Source organism: Caretta caretta, chromosome 25 (genome assembly GCF_965140235.1).
Source record: "Caretta caretta isolate rCarCar2 chromosome 25, rCarCar1.hap1, whole genome shotgun sequence".
Classification (NCBI taxonomy): domain Eukaryota; kingdom Metazoa; phylum Chordata; order Testudines; family Cheloniidae; genus Caretta; species Caretta caretta.
Window position 1 is genome coordinate 14,011,858 of NC_134230.1, and position 19,967 is coordinate 14,031,824.

Genomic DNA, 19,967 nt, shown 5'->3' on the forward strand with positions numbered 1-19,967 from the left:
GGCTGGAGGGTTGGGCTGGGGGGGTCAGGGGGAAGCTGGGGTGGCAGTTGGAGGTTGGAGGTGGGGGGGCCAGGGGGAAGCTGGGGTGGGGGGTTGGAGGGGTCGGGGGGGGCAGGCTGGAGAGGGGAGGTGGGCCAGGGGGGAAGCTGGGGTGGGAGGTTGGAGGGGTCAGGGAGGCTGGAGCGGGGGGAGGTTGGGGTGTGGTGTTGGAGGGGTCAGGGAGGGGGAGGGTTGGAGTGGGGGAGGTCAGGGGGAAGCTGGGGTGGAGGTTGGAGGGGTCAAGGAGGGGGAGGCTGGGGTAGGGGGTTAGAGGAGGACAGAGAGAGCGGCAAGGGGTGAAGTGATGGGTAGAGGTCAGGGAGGGGGAGGCTGGAGTGGGGGGGAGGCTTGGGTTGGAGGGGTCAAGGAGGAGTAGGGGGTTAGATGATGATAGAGCGGCAAGGGGTGAAGTGATGTGGTGGGGGAAGGGGAGGGAGGGGATAAATGGGGTAGTGGAGTCAAGGGAAGGAATAGGTGCTGTGTGGGGACGGAGTTAAAGGAAGGTGACTGGGGCAAAGTGTGTGGGTGGGTTAGGGATGAGAAGGTTGGAGGGGGCAGGGAGGGGGAATCTGGGTTGGGGGGTTGCAGGGAGCAGGCTGGGAAGAGGGTTGGGGGCAGGTAGGGGAAGGCTGGGGTGAGGGGTTGAGGGGACAGGGTGGGGGAGATTGGATGGGGTTCAAGGAGGGAATCTGAAGTGGGTGGGTTGGAGGTGGAGGTTGGCTAACGGGTTGCAGGAGGAAGTGATGGGGAGGCTAGAATGAATTAGGTTAGAGATGGAGGCATGAGGGTGAGAGGGGTTACCAGGATCTGGAAAAAAGAGACCAAAGTGTCTCAGGAATAGGGGGACTGGGGCAATGAGGGAAACCAGGGCGGGAGAGAGAGAGATTCAGGGCATGGCTTGGCAGCTAAAGGGACACAGACTCTTACTAGTGATAATAAAGTGGCAGTTTGCAGGCCAGGAAGTTCAGATGAAGACTGAAGGCCTTTTTGGAGGTTATACTTTAGCCAGCACAAGTTTTTGGCCTCAATCCAGAAGTAACTGGATGAAATGTAATGGCTGGTGTTATCCAAGGAGTCAGATTAGATGATTAGACTCTTTTGATCAATAACAAGCCAAAGAGACTGAGGTGGATCTGGAGGACTGGGTGCATAATTGAAGTGGCAGTTTTCAAGGGTTGAAGACTTGGGGGTTGTTTGCAATCTTGATAGACAAGGGTTCTGTAGATAGTTGACAGGGCCATGGGGCAGTTTACCTCATTAGGGAGAGGATAATACAGGGGTATTTTATCAAAACAATTAGAGGTAGGAGCAGATTTTTAGATCATGTCCATCCCCTATCCTACCCTACAGGCATTTAGATTTAAATAGAAACAGCCTGTGAAAATCAGTTGTGTCTGGAAAGGTCAGAAAAAATTATCTTCTGATGTTAGGGCCTAATCCTGCAAAATGCCCAGCATCTTCCGCTTCCAGTGACTGCAATGAAAATTGAGCCTTCTCAGCACCTTACCCACACATAAAATGTCGTTCTGTTCAGTGGAGTGCCCAAACACAGGCCACTGGGCTGAGTGGAGTTTCTTTTGCAGAGGCATCTCTGCAAATGCCTCCTTTTTTGAACCAGAGTGGGCTTTGCATTTGGAACAATTCAAGTTGAGAGAGAAGTCTGGCGCTTTCAGTCTTGTAGAATTGCTCTTCCTGGGGTCGCAGGCTGGAGGACAATGGGAGACCCTGATTAGAGATCCAAGCTGGATTGTGGTGTTGCTGGGGGCTGGATATGAAAACTCTAATTTTCTGTTATGGGACAATATTAATCTCTGGTGCAGCTCCACTGATTTTGGCCCATGAATCTGAGTGACCTTTGGGCTAACATCTCTATTCAAACTTTGAAATGAATGAGTCCATTTCAAAAGGCCAGTATGAACTTTAGAGGACTAATACTAAGGTATTAGCTGATGGGTGTGGGAAATATTTTTGTATGTTGTTTTCTGGTAACACTCACAAGGTGGATAGTCACTGTCCACTGACACAGGGAGACACAAAGACCAGCTGTTCATAATCCTGCATTTTGTGTAAACTTGTGAGAGTAAAAGTCTACCAGCACCATTGTGAGTGTAGATTTCTGATTTGCTAGCATTTGATACCCACGTTTCACTGGTGTAAAGGGCAGCGGAAGGTGCTATGCAGCGGAGAGTCAAACCCCTGTCGGTTCTCTGAAGACCTTACAATCTAAGGCCTTCTATACATGAGGAAATTGTTCCTGTTTAACGTAATCAGTTTTAGAAACAAGTTTAGTTAAATCGGTTTTACTACCTTGCTTGAACACTCTTCTTCCAGATGCTATATACCAGATCTACTTACCAATTTAAGCTAAATCGTTGCAACACACTCTGAAACTCAGTGTGTCTTTGTTTAGACAAGTGCTAACATTTTCTAAAGCACTTAAGTGACATAGGTGCCTAAGTTGCATTGAAAGTCAATGTGACAGGCTCCTAAATCACTTCAGCATTTCTGAAAACATTACCCAAGGCTTGAGGAAAATAACAACAATCATCCCTGGCTCTTAGATCTCAAAGGAGTATCATGTCAGTATCATTATTCCCATTCTGCAGAGGGAAACTGAGGCCCAGGGTGGTGAAGTGGCTTGCCCAGGGTAATCCAGTAGGCCGGTGGCAGAGCCCTAGTCTCCACGCCAGCCATTAGGCCACACTGCAAACAGGTGGGAGAGGGATATTAGCACAGTGTGTACAATTTATATATACACACCCTGTACATTTTTATACTTAGAATATATTTTTTTTTAAATATATTCTATTTTAATTATTGGAAAAAGGAGAATGGTTAATTGAACTAGAAGGAGAGCACAGAAGAGATAGGTTAGTTGGGGTTCATATCTGAAGGATATTCCTATCTTAAGGTGACATGCTATTCAATAGTTTCTTGTGGTGGCCGTGCTAGGAGTTAGCTGCCAGCTGTTACAAAGATCCTTTAAGTTCTTTTTAATATGGTCATGACTTACAGACTTCCATGGCAAAACCATCCAATGCAATCAGTTCCCGTTTAATGCCATGCATCTCCAAGGCTTTCTGAAGCCAGTGGGTCCTGTGAGGGGACCCCCTGCATCCCCCTATGACTTACAATTGCAGCTAGAGGGCCAATTGCGTCTCCTCTCAAGGGATGTATTAATAAGGAGCCAGCACTGCTGAGGAGTAGTACACGAGACATCGCTCTGCATTCGCCACCAATCTCACCATTTTCTGCAGGCCAGTAAAACGGTTTTGTTCAGGCTAGTCCAGAGTTGCCACAGACCATAAAGATTCAGCTACAAAGATGTACTTACGGAAGCTTTATTAGAATTTAGTTATTACAGAAGGACTTCATACCAGGCGTCCCAGCCATCTGCTCCTTGTTCATTTTCACTCATGCGTTTGAGCTCGGGAAGCAAAGCATTATCTGAAGTGAGGGTGGTGGCCCTTGAGCTAAGAGCTAGAGCACTTCGGCAGATCTTTATCCCATGGCACTGCAGATCTGTCTAGGTCTATTTGAAGGCCTCCACCAGATTACACACACTGTTTATTCAATCAAAAAGAACCCAACCACATCTTGCTTCCAAACCCATTTCTAAAAGAATCATTGCTTTCTCTCGCTCCTGACCACGTTGTGTCTATGGGATTTTCACCGCGAAAGCAGAGGAGTCTGGATTTTGGAACTGGACTTTAGCTGGATTCTATTCCATTCCCCGAATTTAGCACCTCTCTCTCTTTGTGATTTACCCAGAAATGGACTTATCAATTTTGTTTGTCATTCAAAGTGATTTCATGAATGGTTCATGGGGACATTTCTCACACCCGCTATTTGCCATGCTATTGCTTTGAGCATTCGCTAGTTAGAATCTGCACGGTGGACTTGGTCATCTGTGTCACACGGCATCACTTCCACTCCTTGACTGATTGACCCCTAAACCTGCAAAGCGCATGTAAGCTGGCCGTGCAAGCACACCGGGCGGGAGCGGGGGGCAAATACAGATTCACCTTTTGACATTTTCCCTTTCCAGGAATATTCTTGCAAACTAAATTTCGCTGGCACAAATGAATAGTAGGGGGTTGTGGGTACCCCGGGAGCAAATTCACAAGTTGTATTGTAATTAATACTCCTCTGCAGCATTCACCCACTTGTGCCCAGGAGGTGGGTGGTGGCTGCGAGACACGGATACTCCTCCTGACACCACAGTGACAGCCCGGCCACTTTTCACCTTGTATTTAGTGACTGCTGTTAGGATATAGATATTCAGGCCTGTCTGTAAAGGCCTATACTCTAAGAATTTAGGTGTATTCTTATCACTTGGCTAGTGATAGAGGTATAAAAGAAAGAATCAAAACCACTGTCTGCCAGTGTAAGGGCCTTCTCTTACTGTGACAGTTTGTGGCCCTGTGCTTAGGCTCAGGCCTTTGGCTAAGCAGCAGAGGCAGCCATAAGCTGGGAAGCGACTGGTCACATCCTCACATTCCAAACTAGTCACATTGAAATAAGGTGCTATTGGGCTGTTAGGCACTATCAGGACAGGATTGTATTCCTATCACCTCCAGAGAAAGGGAAGTGCCTAGAAAATGTAAAAGGAAACTTAGTTTGATAGCATCCTGTCTGGCAAGAACTCACTTATCAATAGCTGGGATGTGAAATCCTCACTTCTGTATTGTTTTGTCATTATAGTTCCCACTTTGCTGTTGTTTGTCTGTATAATCTCTGTCTGGTTCTGTGATTGTTCCTGTCTGCTGTATAATTAATTTTGCTGGGTGTAAACTAATTGAGGTGGTGGGATATAATTGGTTACATAATCATGTTACAATATGTTAGGATTGGTTAGTTAAATTTCAGGAAAATGATTGGTTAAGGTATAGCTAAGCAGAACTCAAGTTTTACTATATAATCTGTAGTCAATGAGGAAGTGACTGGGTGTGGGTGGGTGTGTGAGATGGGAACAGGGAATGGGGGTAAGAAAATTGGAATCATGTTTTGCTAAAGGGGGAGATGGGAACAGGGAATGGGGGTAAGAAAATTGGAATCATGTTTTGTTAAAGGGGGAAATGGGAACAGGGAATGGGAGTAAGGAAGTTGGAATTATGTTTGGCTAAGGGCAGGAATGGGAACAGGGACACAGGTGTAAGGCTCTGTGGTGTCAGAGCTGGGAAGGAGGATACTAAGGAAGGAAACTGGAATCATGCTTGCTGGAAGTTCACCCCAATAAACATCGAATTGTTTGCACCTTTGGACTTCGGGTATTGTTGCTCTCTGTTCATGCGAGAAGGACCAGGGAAGTAAGTGGGTGAAGGAATAAGCCCCCTAACAACTGCAAAGCCAATAGCTGGGCTGGCATTCTCAGAGCGTCTGTGCTTGTGTGTGGGGGGGACAGTGGGGGACTTCCCACCCAACAATTCCCTTCCCCAGCGTGCGAGAGACGGTCATCACAGTCAGCACACGCAGCAACTTCCAGCCTCCAGCTACCTACCGCCATGGATCCTGAACACACAAGGCACCAGGCCAAGCTATGCTGCAGAACGTTTAATGTGCAAGCGAAGGCAGTCAAAGCCAATGCAGGGGAGCCCAAAAACGTACTACCTCTTTTTTCTTACTCTTTGAGGGATACTAAGTTCCTGCAGACGGGCACTCGCCTCTGTGTGCAGGGCAGCACTGGAGATCCTGTACGGGTTGTAGCCCTCAAAGATCTGTTTGCGGACCTTGGGTCGGGCAAGCTCAGAGAGCCTCGCTGACATGACGGCATTCCTGGCGCCCGCAGACACGGCCCACCGGATGGGTTTGTCATGGAGATAGGACGGATGTTCTGTTTTTGGCCCTGCGAGAGCAGAGTGGAAAGAGAGAGAGCAAATGCTTCATGTTTTAATCTGAGGCTCAACACTGGGAAATTTCTTGAGGTTTCTGTCTTGAGGCTGGAATATACACTTTTAGTTAAGTTGATCCTAAGTGTCTCGAGCCCCTTCCCTGTGAGGATCTCAAGGCATTTTACAAGCATTCATTCGTTAAGCTTCACAGCACCTCAGTGAGGCAGGTGTGTTATCCCTATTTTGTGGATGGAGGAATAGAGGCACTGAAGGGCCCAAGGCCATGCACTGACTCAATTGCAGAGCTGGAGTCTAGAACCTAGATATTCTGTCAGTTCTGTGCTCTAACCACTAGACAACACTCCTCACAACAGGGCTAATACTCAGCACCAATATAGTGCATTTGTTCTACAGACTCTGACTAATCCATCCTGAACTCGAGATGTGACATTTTAAAACCATTTGCTGTCGAGAGACGCTGGCTAAGACCGGAGGGTGAAGTGAGGGGGAGCTCTGTGCCATCTCCTGAGCAGAAGGGACGGGCTCTGATTTTGCTTCTGGGTTTGATCATTGGCAGCTTATCCCTCAGTGACACAGGCAGCCCCTCCTCCGCCTCTCTGATTGAGCAGGGAAGGGACTTGGAGGAAGGCAGGAGAAGCTATCCAGCCTTGGGAGTACACACAATGAGCTTTGTTTGGAAAGTTGGTTTCCCCAAAACCCAGATATTTCTCTAGAAGATTTATTTCTTTTGCTGCACAGCCCCAGCTGATGGGATTTCTCACAGGGGTGCAGCAGGAAGAACCTGGAGGCGAAAGGCTTGTGACTATCAACAAGGAGGGGAGCACGGTCTCTTACGGGCTAAGTAGGCAGTCCTGGTGAATTGTGTGATGCTTTGTGGAGGCGTGGGTGGGGCGTCCTGCTTGGCCGAGAAGTCCCGCTTCTTTGGTTTAGCCAGCTGGGTGGTCCGTTCCCGGGCAGCGGCAGTCATGGCTCCTTTGCTCACCTGAAACCAAAATGCTTAGACTTAGGCTCGGGTCAGTTTGGAATTCCTCCAGCTCCCCCGGCTGTGGATATTTTAAAGAAATGAAACTTTTCAGTCTTGCATAGCATGAACTCGAACTTCCCTGATGGTGCACGGGGTGGCCATTTGGAATTGCATTTCCTCAGCGGGGTCAGATCTCTGTGCTGCAACAACACTCAGCACTCCTCACAAGTGCTACAGGAAAGATTCACCAAGCAGTATAAGGCCTATGACATTCCCGTGGACAGTTCTGACTCCATCCAGCAGAAGGCGGTGCTGTACACACACACACACAGAGCAGTGCGGGCTCGTGATTAGATAACCATACCAGGACAGCTAGGAGACTCTATACTGAGCCAATGACTTACTGTGTGACAATAGTTAAATAACTCAACTCAGACGGGAAACTGGGTAAAAGGAAAAGGGAAAACAAAAAGATCAGCAAGTTCTCGCAAAAAACAGGTGTTGCTTTAATGCTGAGTTTTCCAGAGGCAAGAGGAAAAATGGAACATAAACATGAGCTGCAAGTTTCCAAGATTACAGTTACTTTGGGCATACAAACAACAGCAGACTTCACATTAATGTAGCAGCTACCCACGCATGTAACACGTGAAACTTTGCTATGCATGGATATGATGACATGCCTGCTGCCCTATGTCCCTCTTCACGCCCCTTTCTTCCCCCTCCCCAAGATCCACCAGATTTAAAAGTATGGGGTGAGTCAGCTGCAGAGCGACTTGCTCAGAGACTTTCAAACATTACATGGAGATTACATTTGCTTGGGGTTTATTTGTCGGCAAAGCATCATGCCTACCTGGGGCCCTGTAGAACTAATGACTTGTGGGCTATGCTGTAGGTTGCTGGTAACTGCAAATATGCTCTTTGTTATTTGGCCCTGTGGCCCAATTCTCTTCCTACAGGATATGAAGGGCCTGATTTTTCATTGCCTTGCACCTTCCAGTGCAGAGTGAGTGTGAAAAACGCTACACCTGGCGCAGGGGAGGTCCATGATTAGGGCTTCTAGATGCTACAGGAATACAAATAATACCACATTGGAAAGAGGACATGGCATGGTCTTGTGGCTAGGGTCTTGGGAATGGGAGTCAGGAGATCTGGGTTCTCTTCCTGGTTTTCTACAGACCTGCAGTGACACCTTGGACAAATCGCCTCACCGTTCCTTGCCTCAGTTTCCCCTTCCACCCCATTGTCTGTAAGCTCTTCTGGGCAGGGACCGTCTTTCACCATGTGTCTGTGCATCACCTCGTGCAACCTCAGTTCGGGCCTCTCGGTACTACTGTAATAGAAGTAGTTAGTGATACTAATAGTTTCACGTCCACTTTGCACTGGTGCAAATGAACGTTCAAGGCAGAGACCAGCAGTGAATCAGGGCCATCGTCATCAGTGGGAGTTACTCCTACCCTGCGGCAGGAGAACTGGAGACTGTAGAGGCTGATGGTTGAAAATGTTATGGCTGATGCAGGCAAACGGGTAAAAACCCAACACACGCGCACACAAATACCCCTGTTGTCAATAAGGATCCGTTGTCAAACACAAAGAACCTTGCAGATAGAGGGGTGACAGACTCACAGCACTATGGATGTACGTACTCTGGTGTAGACAGGCCAGTCAGCTTCCCAGGCATTGCTGACAAGTTTCGGATGCGCCAGCTCCTTCACCCTGGGGGAAGCCACAGCATGTCTGGAGGCAACACTCACTGGCCACATTGGGAAGGATCTGTGTTCAGCAGAAGAGGGAAGGGTGGTGATTTGGTTAGGACCCATGAAGCAACAACACTCTGCGTGTACGCACCACCTTCAAACCCGCGGGATCCTAAAGTGCTCAGCAAACAAGACAGGGTAGCAACCGTCAGCATAAGCAACACAGTGTCTATGCAGATGCTGTGTTGACCAAAGCACTATGCCTCTCGTGGAGGGGGAGTTATTAAGTCAGCATAGCGGGCGAGTTATATGGGCAGGTAACATTTTAGTGTAGACACTTACAGAGTTGGGGTGGTGTAAGCTGCCTTGCGTTGACCTAAGTCTGTAGTGTAGACCATGGCTTAGTTTCATAAACTCCATGTTGAAGTTCCCATTAGCAGCTCAGCCAGAAATGGTCAATCTGACCATTTGACATAACATTGGGTTATAAATGGAGCCGTTTTTGGGTAGCAAATCATCCGTGAATCACCCCCAATTTCCATGCATCGATTCATATTTGTCAGTTTTTACCCAACAATTCTTTGAAAAAGTTTGGCATGTCTACACTTTGAGCTGCGGGTCTGATCCCCAACTCAAGGAGACGTACTCAAAACAGAGTGTGGCTGCAGCAGTGCAAGTGGTGGGAGGTGCTAGCTACCCCGAGTCCGTGTCTAGTATCTCAGATGGGTACATACACCTTTCCCACCACTCGTGCTGCCATGGCTACGCTGCTATTTTTAGTGGGCTAGCTCATCAGAGCTAGTGTGGGTATGTCTCCTCAAGCCAGAAATTATGCCTTCCAGCTCGAGGCACAGTCAGACCCATTTCACTGTCTTGGGTGTTTCCTATGACTATCTGGTATTCCTGTTGGTGACCTCAAATCACCTGGCTTTCTTTCTGCTTCCTGGATGGGTAGCTGAGCCTTCGTAAGTAGGGAAATAACAAATAATCCACTTTCCAGTTTGGATTTTCAGACTTGTAAATGTTTCTGCTAAAATTCATGAAACTTACAAGGTTCGCCATCATCTAGCTATCTGCCAGTCTATGTATTTATACAACCCATAACCACAGCGGCTGCCCAGAGACACAATGAATAATATGGTCTCACAGCAAATCAAACTTGGAACTTTAATTCATGAAAATATTCATGGATCCGAATTTAAAAAACAAAACAAAAACAAAAACAAAAAAAACCCTATCCAATCGGATCTACGCGTGACACAGAAATCATTCTAGTCAATTTTTCCTCACCTGTTTTCTTCAAATCCTCGGTAGATCTTTTTGGATCGAGAAAGTTCGGCCTGTCGTGGCGTTAAGACTGGGGAGGAAGAACAGTGAACTGTAAACCATGGAGCTTTTTCTGACAGAGTCCCATCACCTTCGCTGTACAAACATCCCATGAAAGACATGAATGCATGTTCTCTGCCTGGCCCAGCAGGGATTCGGGAGCAAGAGGGAGGAGGTTTATTCAGGACACCAAGGGTCAGCTTTCTGACATAGCTGCAGATGCTCAGTGCTGAGGTCTCTTGGAAAGCTGGCCTCAGCTGTGGAAAGTGAGCACTTGCGAATCTGGCACTAAGCCCGGGCCATAAATATTAAACAACACGCCCTTCTGCTGACGAAAGAGCAGTCCTGATGGGCTTTGAAAGGGACTTCTCTCTAGTCCTCAGCTGAAAGGATAGCAGCTTGTTGACTGAAGCCCTAGAAGATTGAGGACCAGGTCCTCAAAAGTATTTTTAGGTGCCTAACTCCCACTGATTTCAGGGGAAAGAAAGTGACCCCTTAAGCCACATGATGCAAGCAAACATCTTGAAAGGCGACTTTGAACGTGCCTGCATGACGACACTGGATTGCAGGTTGGGTTCTTGAAGGTGCGGTGCTTGAGTGGGTGTGACATTAGGCAAAAAGAAGTGTGCTTCTCCCTAGCATTAGCCCACTGGATTGATTCTGGCCATTGAACATCCTAACTGTATCTTGGCTGAACAGATGCATCTGAAGTCAACTGCAAAGCTGAGATTAGACTCCAATGGAAAGCTACACAAAACCAAGTGCCAAAGTCTGTTTCAAAATGCTGGCAAAGGGTGCACCCCTTCGTGAGTAATGCGTGATATGACCCTAGGACACTACACACTCTGAGCAGTATGGGCCCTTGTTTACTCGTCTGGGGCCTGGACTAAGAACAACTTATTTCTGAGGCCAGCAAACATCCTTACACATGGAGCTGACTTTTGGACATGACAGACTCGGACTGGGGACTGACAGAGGGGAAAAGCTCAGTGTCCCATTGCCAGTCCCCGGAGCCATGCACTCCTCCTAGATTTACCATTTAACCTGCTTTTAGATCATACAGACTCTCTGGTTAATGTCTCATCTTGCGGTAAAATGGTCATCTTACCCGGGACTGTGAATCTGTGAGTCTTCGAAGGCAATTTATCTGTCCAGTATACTGAAATCCTGCAACAACCACCGAACACCTAGTCAGTTTATTGGCAGTGAACATGAAGTGTTATCCCCATTCTTCAGACCTTCTGAACCCAGGGGCATGCAGAAGTGAGGGCAAGCGGGGGCACCCCAATAATTGTTGGGCGCACAGAGCTCCTCCGGCCCCAGGGCTGCAGTGGTGAGGGTGGGGGAGAGCCAGCTCCTGCCTGGCCAGGGAAGGAAGAGTCGGGGTGGGGGGGGGCCTGCTGGGGCTGGGAGGAAAGAGCAAGCGTCTGCTGGGGGGTTGGGGAAGAGCAATCTCCCCCCAGGGCAGGGGGGCACCCCCCCAAAAGGAATCAAAGTAAAATGTCTGCGCGTGCCCCTGTCTCAGTCCAAGCTTCATCTAGGCCCTAATCCCATTCCCAGTGAAGTCATTGGCAAAGTTCTCATAGGTTTTAATGGGATCCTGCCTGAGCCGCTGGGTACGTACTTGGGCGGCGAGCCTAAGATACAGCAGCCACACCATTATTTTTAGGAGATATCTCGAGCAGAGCTCGAGCAGGTATGTCCGCCCCTGCTGCGAATGACACCTCCCAGCTGCTATGTACGCCTACACGGACAATAATTCATCGGACTTACATGGGCACTTTTCCTCTCTACATCTCAAAGCACTTTACAAAGTTAACCCCATTTTGCAGTGGGGGAACTGCAGGTCTGTCTATACTATAGTTAGCTCAGGTATTGGCCCTAACACCCTTCTGTCCACACAACTACACCGGGGTAGCTGGCCCAGCTGGGGGTTCGGCTAGAGTCCAGATGTGTCTTCTACTTGGGCTGGTAACCCACCCAGATTGCAGTGAGGACATGGGCTAGTGCACCACTCCAGTGCTGATAAGTCCTCCAGTGCCTTCCCATAATTCCCCTTGTGTGCCCAGAAGGACTGACAAGTTCTCCCACAATTCACTGGGATTCATAGAGCGGCTCAGCTGACCGCAGCAGAGAAAACCATGGGACAAGTCCCCAGAAATCCTAGCGACCCCGCCGGGGAGCGCAGAGCCAGTAACTCAGGTCAGGCTTTGCCGTGTGGCTGCTCCCACCTGGGCACGGATACCCTGAAGCACAGGGAGACAAAAAGACTTACGCATGGAAGAGCCAGGGATAGTACCCAGGGCTCCCGACTTCCCGGTTTTGTGACCCAGCCACCGGCCCACACTGCTAATCTAACCACTGTCAGACCAGGGTGGTTTACCTGCAGAGAGACAGTCCCTCTGCGACAGTAGCCGGAGAAGGCAATAAGTCAGTCGCTGAAGGATGGTCTTCTAGTTAAGGGACTGGCCTGGGACTCAGGAGCTCTGGGCTCTGTCACTGACTCTCGGGGTGACCTTCTTCTCTGTGCCCCGGGATGCTTTTCCCTCCCACACCGCACAGCAGACAGTGGCTTTCTTTTTTTTTAGCAGCTTTGGGCTCTTTGCACCCACATCAGACCGCACCCTAGCAAACCCATTGAGTTGTTTTGTAAACTCTCTGTGCTGCTGAGGGGTTTAATTAGAGAACAAGCTCTGTAGCTAGGACACTCGGAATCTTTAAAGGGTACCGAGGTGTCCGGATGCCTGGGTTCTATTCCCAGCTCTGCCATTGACATGTTATGTAGCCTAGGGGAAGTCACTTCACTCCTCTGTGCCATGGTCTCCCCATCAATAAAATGAGGTTAGTTAATAATCCTTACCTACCTTAAGCAACTATGTAAGTGCCAAGCATTATTATTTAGTGCAAAGAGTAACAGACATGTAGAATATGCTGGTAACGGAAGCAGGGTGTATATGAATCCCAGAGTTGCCTAAAACCATATTTTGATCTCACCACACCAGACTGACTCCAGAGTCATTCCACTGCAGTCAAAGGAGTGACTCCAGATTTACACTGGTGTACAGGAGAGCAGAATACGATCCCTCAGTTTTGTTTCTGGAGAAAGGAGGAAGACACAGGGCTGAGATCACCCTTATGGTTATGAACAGGGCATAGTTGCACTCGCCTGTTGCAGATGATCTGGTGATTGACTTTCGGCTGGGCGAGGGAACTGATGCGTCTCTCCCTGGTGCTGTCCCATGCCTGGGCATGAGTTACCATAGCAATCGGCTTCTCGGGAAATGCTCCAGAGCTTAGTTCCCTTCCAGAAGATGTGAGATGCTTTCAGGCGCCAGCTTCGTGTTACCGCATACCTGAGGGGATGATAAAGGTGCTTTTGAATCAAAGACAACCACTTTGTGACTAACACACCTGAGGGGTTTGCATGGGGATCGACAGGCTCTCAGGGCAAAAGGCATTCTGTTACCTTGAATCACCGTAAGTAGCCCCACAGAGTAATGTGCTGTGCAGCGAGAGGGTGACAGAATCAATAATAATAATAAAAAATATATTTTATTATAGGTGTGTACAGCTCCTAGCACAATACAGCCTTGATCCATGACAGGACTCTCTAAGTCAGGGGTGGGTAAACTACGGCCCAGGGGCTGCATCCAGCCCTCAAGCTCCCGCCGGGGAGTGAAGTCCAGGGCTTGCCCCGCTCTGGCACTCCAGCTGGGGAGTGGGGTTGGGGGCTTGCCCCACTCCGTGTGGCTCCCAGAAGCAGTGGCATGTCCCCCCTCTGGCTCCTACACATAGGGGCAGCCAAGGGGCTCCACATGCTGCCCCCACAGTTCCCATTGGCTGGGAACTGCAGCCAATGGAAGCTGTAGGGGCAGCACCTGCGGACAGGGCAGTGCGCAGAGCTGCCTGGTCATGCCTCCACGTAGGAGTCAGAGGGGGGACATGCCGCTGCTTCCGGGAGCTGCTTGAGGTAAGTGCCACCTGGAGCCTGCACTCCTGACCCCTTCCTGCACCCCAACCCCTCGCCCCAGCCCTGATCCCCCTCCTGCCCTCTGAACCCCTCAATCCCAGCCTGGAGCACCCACCTGCATTCCCAACCCCTCATCCCCAACCCCACTCCAGAGCCCGCACCCCCGGCCAGAGCCCTCCCCCTCTGCACCCCAACCCCCTGCCCCAGTCTGGAGCCACCCCCCACACCCTGAACTCCTCATTTCTGGCCCCACCCCAGAGCCCGCACCCCCAGCCAGAGCCCTCACCCACTCCTGCACCCCATCCCCCAATTTCATGAGCATTCATGGCCCACCATACAATTTCCATACCCAGATGTGGCCCTCGGGCCAAAAAGTTTACCCACCCCTACTCTAAGTGCTTCAGCTCTGAAATAAATATATATTACATATATCACATAATTTTATATATTACAATATATAACGGTATTTATGTCAGATTCCAAGGCCATAAGGGAACCACCATATTAATAATCTAGGTTTCAGAGGAACAGCCGTGTTAGTCTGTATTCGCAAAAAGAAAAGGAGTACTTGTGGCACCTTAGAGACTAACCAATTTATTTGAGCATGAGCTTTCATGAGCTACAGCTCACTTCATCAGCTGATCAAGTGATGAAGTGAGCTGTAGCTCACGAAAGCTCATGCTCAAATAAATTGGTTAGTCTCTAAGGTGCCACAAGTACTCCTTTTCTTTTTGCATATTAATAATCTAGTCTGTCCTCCTGCATAACACAGGCCAGAGAACTTTCTCAAAATAATTCCTAGGGCAGAGCATTTAGACAAATAGCCACTTGTTATATTATTATTAAACGTACTGTCTATTGTTGTGTTATATGTGTTTATGCAGCCCCTAGCGCAATGGAGCCCCCAGTAGCTAGTGACGATCTCTAGGGGTCACTGCAAGACAAAGCGGATGATTATGATGATCAAACAGTCCTTCGCTGACTGCAGCTTTCGCTGAAATCAATAGCGATTTTTCATGTTTAAAGACCACAGAATGCGGCCCATTATTTGTTAATCTTCAGAGTCGATGCTGTAATTACCCAGCCCCTGTCCTATGGCTGACATTTTCCTATCAGACTAATACGGATTAAAAGGGCTAAAATACACAAGATTAAAACCACAATTACAGTCTTAGAGGGAAAAAGAAAAGGAGGACTTGTGGCACCTTAGAGACTAACCAATTTATTTGAGCATAAGCTTTCGTGAGCTACAGCTCACTTCATGGGATGCATTCAGTGGAAAATACAGTGGGGAGATTTTATATACACAGAGAACATGAAACAATGGGTGTTATCATACACACTGTAAGGAGAGTGATCACTTAAGGTGAGCTATTACCAGCAGGAGAGCAGGGAGGAGGGGGGGAAACCATTTGTCGTGATAATCAAGGTGGGCCATTTCCAGCAGTTGACAAGAACGTCTGAGGAACAGTGGGGGGGAATAAACCAGGGGAAATAGTTTTACTTTTGTAATGACCCATCCACTCCCAGTCCCTATTCAAGCCTAAGTTAATAGTATCCAGTTTGCAAATTAATTCCAATGCAGCAGTCTCTCGGTGGAGTCTGTTTTTGAAGTTTTTTTGTTGAAGTATTGCTACTTTTAGGTCTGTAATCGAGTGACGAGAGAGATTGAAGTGTTCTCCGACTGGTTTTTGAATGTTATAATTCTTGACGTCTGATTTGTGTCCATTTATTCTTTTTGCGAATGCAGACTAACACGGCTGCTACTCTGAAACCAGTCTTAGAGGGTTTGTCGGTAACACATGATTATGTCAATTTCAGGCCGCTCAAGCTGTAACAGTTTCAGTGAGGGCATCTTTTGCCTGCGAACCATCAGAGGGGAAGCGTTGAAATGCTGCCCTAAAATCAGTCCCATTGCCTGGGAGGCTGCTTGCTATGCTAACCATCAGGAGAACTTGAAGAGCAGGGGTGAGATCCTGGCCCCATTGAAGTTAATGGCAAAACTCCTACTGATTTCACTGGGACCCGGGTTTCACCCCAGGTGTCTAGAGTCTTCCCCAACTGTCTCCCCATCCCTGGCGGTGAGTGGATGCATCTCCTCCCTCTGGAGTCCCCAAAGATCCTTGCTCCAATCTACAGGATTGTTTACTATCCCTCACCCCTTGCTCTGACTCCTTCCCCCACCCTGTCTGCCCACTTTCCCTTCCATTGGTCCCGGATGCTGCTCCCACCACATACCTGGCCTAGGTCCCCACATGGCATTCCTCCTCCATGGAACACACAGTGATGCAGACAGGCGGTTGCCATGGGGAGGGGGATTGCACCTTCTGTTCCCAGGGGAACCCCTGGCTGAGGGAGGATCCCTCAGTGTGGCCCAGTGTCAGACTTGGGAGCCCTAGGTTCAAGTCCTGGTTCTGCCACTGTCCTCCTACAAAACCTTGGGTAAGTCACTTAGGCTCTCTGTGCCTCTGTTTTCCCTCCCACCCTTTGTCCATTTAGGTTGGGAGCTCTTACTCTGTCTGTGCAGCACCCAGCACAATAGGGCCCCATTGTGCTAAGCATTGGCTCTGCCCACCTTAGGGAAAGGCCATCTCTGCCCCAACGAGCCTACAGGCCAAGTAACGCTGCTATAGGACAAACAGGCCGGAGCGGAAACCCAGAGGTGTAGGATCAACACGTGGATAAGGAGCTGATGAGCCCAGTGGTCCAAGTACCTCAGCAGTTTGTACACTTCCCTTGGATCGCTGCCCCTGGGATGGATCGGCTCATGGAGCTGTTCCTTCCCCTGGTGCTGAAATCCCTCCCCATGCATGAAGCCGGCAGTGTAAGCACCCCTCCGGATGCTGCAGGATCCCTCCGGATGCTGCAGGATCGTGTGCTGCTTCCCAGTGATACAGCAGCTGGTCTCTGTGCTCAGGCCTCCCCCTCCCCTTTGTCCTATGTCAGTAAATAGCCCCCGCCCCCATGGTGAGAGTCTCTCCCCCCAGAGACTGAGTCCGCAACAGGCTCGGACTCACTGCGGCTCTGTCTGCACTACCAAGTGCTGCAGCTCCGCTGCTGTGGTGGGGCGCTGGGTGTCACCCCAGAAGGGTTTTTTCTGTCGCCGTTGTTAATTCACCTCCCCGAAAGGCGAACGGATGAGTCCTTCCACTGACCTAGCGCGGTCTACAACGGGGCTCCCATCAGCTTACCGACAGCTCTTGGGGGGGGGGGGTGAATTTCTCACACCCTGAGCAACACTGCTAGGTACACCTATGTTTTAGGGTGGGCCAGGCCTGACACTCTGTGGGGAGATGAGCTTGTGAGGGAGGATCGCTTTCCTCCCAGCTGGGCCAAGCAGACAGGACTGGAGCCATGTCCTCAACAGTCAGGGTCCATTAAGGATGAAGGGGGAGGTCACAGTGGTTCAAGCATCCTGTGGACTCCTGCTCTCCCTGGCAGTCAATGGAGGGGTGTCTTGCTGTTCTGTGTTTGGAGAGCCCCTCGCACACTTGGGTCTTGCTCCATGACAAGGGCTCTTCAATACACACAACGATAGCCACAAACATCTGTCCATGCTCGAAATACACACAGGGCGCTCTATTTTCCGTAAATCCAACCTTACCCATCCATCAGACACCCCACCCCCCGCATGCTGCTCTCAGCTGCCCGGCCTAGCAGCATGCGTTTTCATTGGTGGCCCACAAGACAGAGCCCTGGCCAGGCCCTCAGGAGACCTGGGTTCTGATCCTGGCTCTGTCACTGGTCTGTGAATCAAATAGCTTCTTTTCCATACAGTGAGCTAGATCTGGGGTCCCTGGAGATTCTGGATCAAAGAACAAAGGACCAAACCCCAATTAGCTAATCAGTCGGTAGGTGAGTGATCTACCAGGCACAGGCTCTGGGTGAGAGTCACCAGGTCCAATTCGCCTCTCACCAGGGTTTAACTCCACTGACCCCCATTTCCAATGGGCAATTCAGAGCAGAATCAGCTTCCTCCCCATCACCAACCCAAATTCCCTTGAGGATATGGAGCCAAATGTTGGGGGTGCACAGAGTGTCAACCTGCACCAAGCTTGGACCTGCTGGGCCTCTCCGCTCACTGTCCAGCTGGGGAGGGATGCAGCTGGCGTGTGCTCAGATAGACAGGCTGTGGCCCATTAATCGAGGAGGCTGGTGGTAGTAGGGACGTGCCTGGGGACTGGAGAGCACACTTCACTTCCTCTCGCTGTTTATTAGTTTTCAATCCTCAACGTGAATGTGAAGAATCGGGATTTGAAATGAATGTCAGCCAGGGAGTACCAGAGAAGGAGTACCTCAGTCTAGATCTGCAGTGCCCCTGCCCCTCTGCTATTCCAGCTCTGGGCTTGCATGCAACCCGGCCAACGCATGTCTAGCATGGCCAATCAATGCCCCTCCATACTGACACATTGCTTTTCCAGCCCTATGCCTTTCCTGGGAAAGCAGTCAAAACTCACACTGAATCATGTCCGACGCAATCCAGCAGCCACCGGGGCTACGCTGAGCCTGGCAAGACCTCATGGCACTGGTGGCTAGAGATGGTTCTGAACTGAAGCCACGCATCCGAACAGCCTAGCCCCTGGAAGCTCAGATCCATGTCACACATCAACCCAAACCTCCATGCAGAAAAGGTCATCTTCACCAGGCGGATCCCCTTCCATCACGCCAGGAGACGCACCATTGCAGGACGACCTTAGCAAAGTCCTTCCTTGTCTTCCTCCCAAACTTTGCCAACCTCCCCCCTCCTCTCTGAATGACTCACTGGAGCCAAGGGCTAATAATGAAATTGATTTAATATTCAGAGGTTGATCTGTAACAAGCAACGGACATTCTCCCCGCCCTCCTCCATCTCCCCCCACCACCCAGCACAGACCAGGTAATTAAGAGCAGGCTGGGATTTGTGCCCGCTTGGGTGATGGATGCATATGCTAATGAGCAGAGAGAGGACACTAGTAATTTTCTCCTGTACTTTAAGGCTCTGTGTCCGTCCCCCACCTCCCCAATCCACTTCTTGCTTTGCCTAATTCCAATAAAGGCAGGAGGGGCTGAGGCGTGGTTTTAATTTGCAAGGCAAAGAGAGCGCCCCATTATTTATTTATATTAATCACCATGACCGGCCTGACGGTGCCTTTAATCAAAGGGGAGAGACGCCCTTCAAGGCTCTAATTTGGACTCTTTCCATCACCCCAGGGGGCTGGAAAAAGCAAAAGCAGAGACAAAAGACCCACTTGTCACTTCCCCCACCTTTGCTTTGTCCTGGATCATCCATGGTAAATTCTAGGGGAAGGGCTAGGATCACCCCAGCTCTGTCCCCTGCACCCCTAAAGTTCAGGGCATGATCTGGATTCTGTTCCATTGCAATCAGGTCACCCGCATGGGCGTCATCAGCTAGTTACCAGCGACACCCCCAAATGGACCAGCGACACCCCCAAATGGACCATGTCAGCCACCCACCCTCTCTTCTGCCCTGGGACCCAGGCTTTAGATTCTGTTGTCCAGTCCACGACTGCAGGATCCAGGGCAGGATTTAGGGAGCCCCTGTAAGCCAGCAGCCAGAGAGAGCCCCAGGGTCTGTCTCCATCCAGCAGCCTCTGTAAAGAATCCCCTTTATATTCACTACAGCCTTCTCCTGCCTTGTCTCTGCTGCAAGATAAGCCACATTACCAAGCAGGGGAATGACGGAGGGGAAAGAGACAGCTAAAACAGGAAGACTGAATCAGAACAAAAAGCTGGCCTGCTTCAAAGCCAAGAGGCTCAGGCCCACAGACTAGCATGGGCCCGACCAGACTTGCCAAACAGTTCAGTTCCCAGTTAGGCACCTCAGCGAAACAGGTGGATTTCCAGGAGTGCTCAGCATTGCTGGCAGTGGGAGCTGCTGGGTATTGGTCACTGTTGAAATTCAGGCCACTTTACCTACCTCCCAGCCACACGGTAAAGGACCCATTGGGATGGATTTAGGCTGGTTTTATGTTGGATCTGGGTCCTGTCTGCAGCCATGGCTGTCATGTCAGCATCCCTCTCATTGTATTTTATGGTTCTCTCTCTATTTCTTCCCTAGGCCCATAAAATGGGGCTCCACATCTGTCTCCTCTGGGGGAGTTCCTGGTTCGGGGGGTGAGGGA

General features: G+C 49.8%; 1 protein-coding gene across 1 annotated transcript; it reads right to left on the reverse strand.

The window, feature by feature from the left end:
* Nucleotides 1-5,294: 5,294 nt before the first annotated feature.
* SPMAP2 (sperm microtubule associated protein 2) lies at nt 5,295-11,039 on the reverse strand. The gene is made up of 5 exons (XM_048831009.2): nt 10,984-11,039; nt 9,840-9,906; nt 8,499-8,625; nt 6,726-6,873; nt 5,295-5,884 (listed from the first exon to the last, which is right to left on the reverse strand). The coding sequence occupies exons 3-5, from the start codon at nt 8,613-8,615 to the stop codon at nt 5,646-5,648; spliced, it is 504 nt and encodes a 167-aa protein (XP_048686966.2). The 5' UTR covers nt 8,616-8,625; nt 9,840-9,906; nt 10,984-11,039; the 3' UTR covers nt 5,295-5,645.
* Nucleotides 11,040-19,967: the final 8,928 nt, after the last annotated feature.

Excerpts from the sequence above, each read along its gene's own strand:
- SPMAP2 (XM_048831009.2), bottom strand. The coding sequence starts at position 8,615 with ATGTGGCCAGTGAGTGTTGCCTCCAGACATGCTGTGGCTTCCCCCAGG. Across the intron at positions 6,874-8,498 it reads ACTGGCCTGTCTACACCAGA|GTGAGCAAAGGAGCCATGAC; the intron begins GTACGTACATCC and ends TTTTGGTTTCAG. Across the intron at positions 5,885-6,725 it reads CAGGACTGCCTACTTAGCCC|GGCCAAAAACAGAACATCCG; the intron begins GTAAGAGACCGT and ends CTGCTCTCGCAG.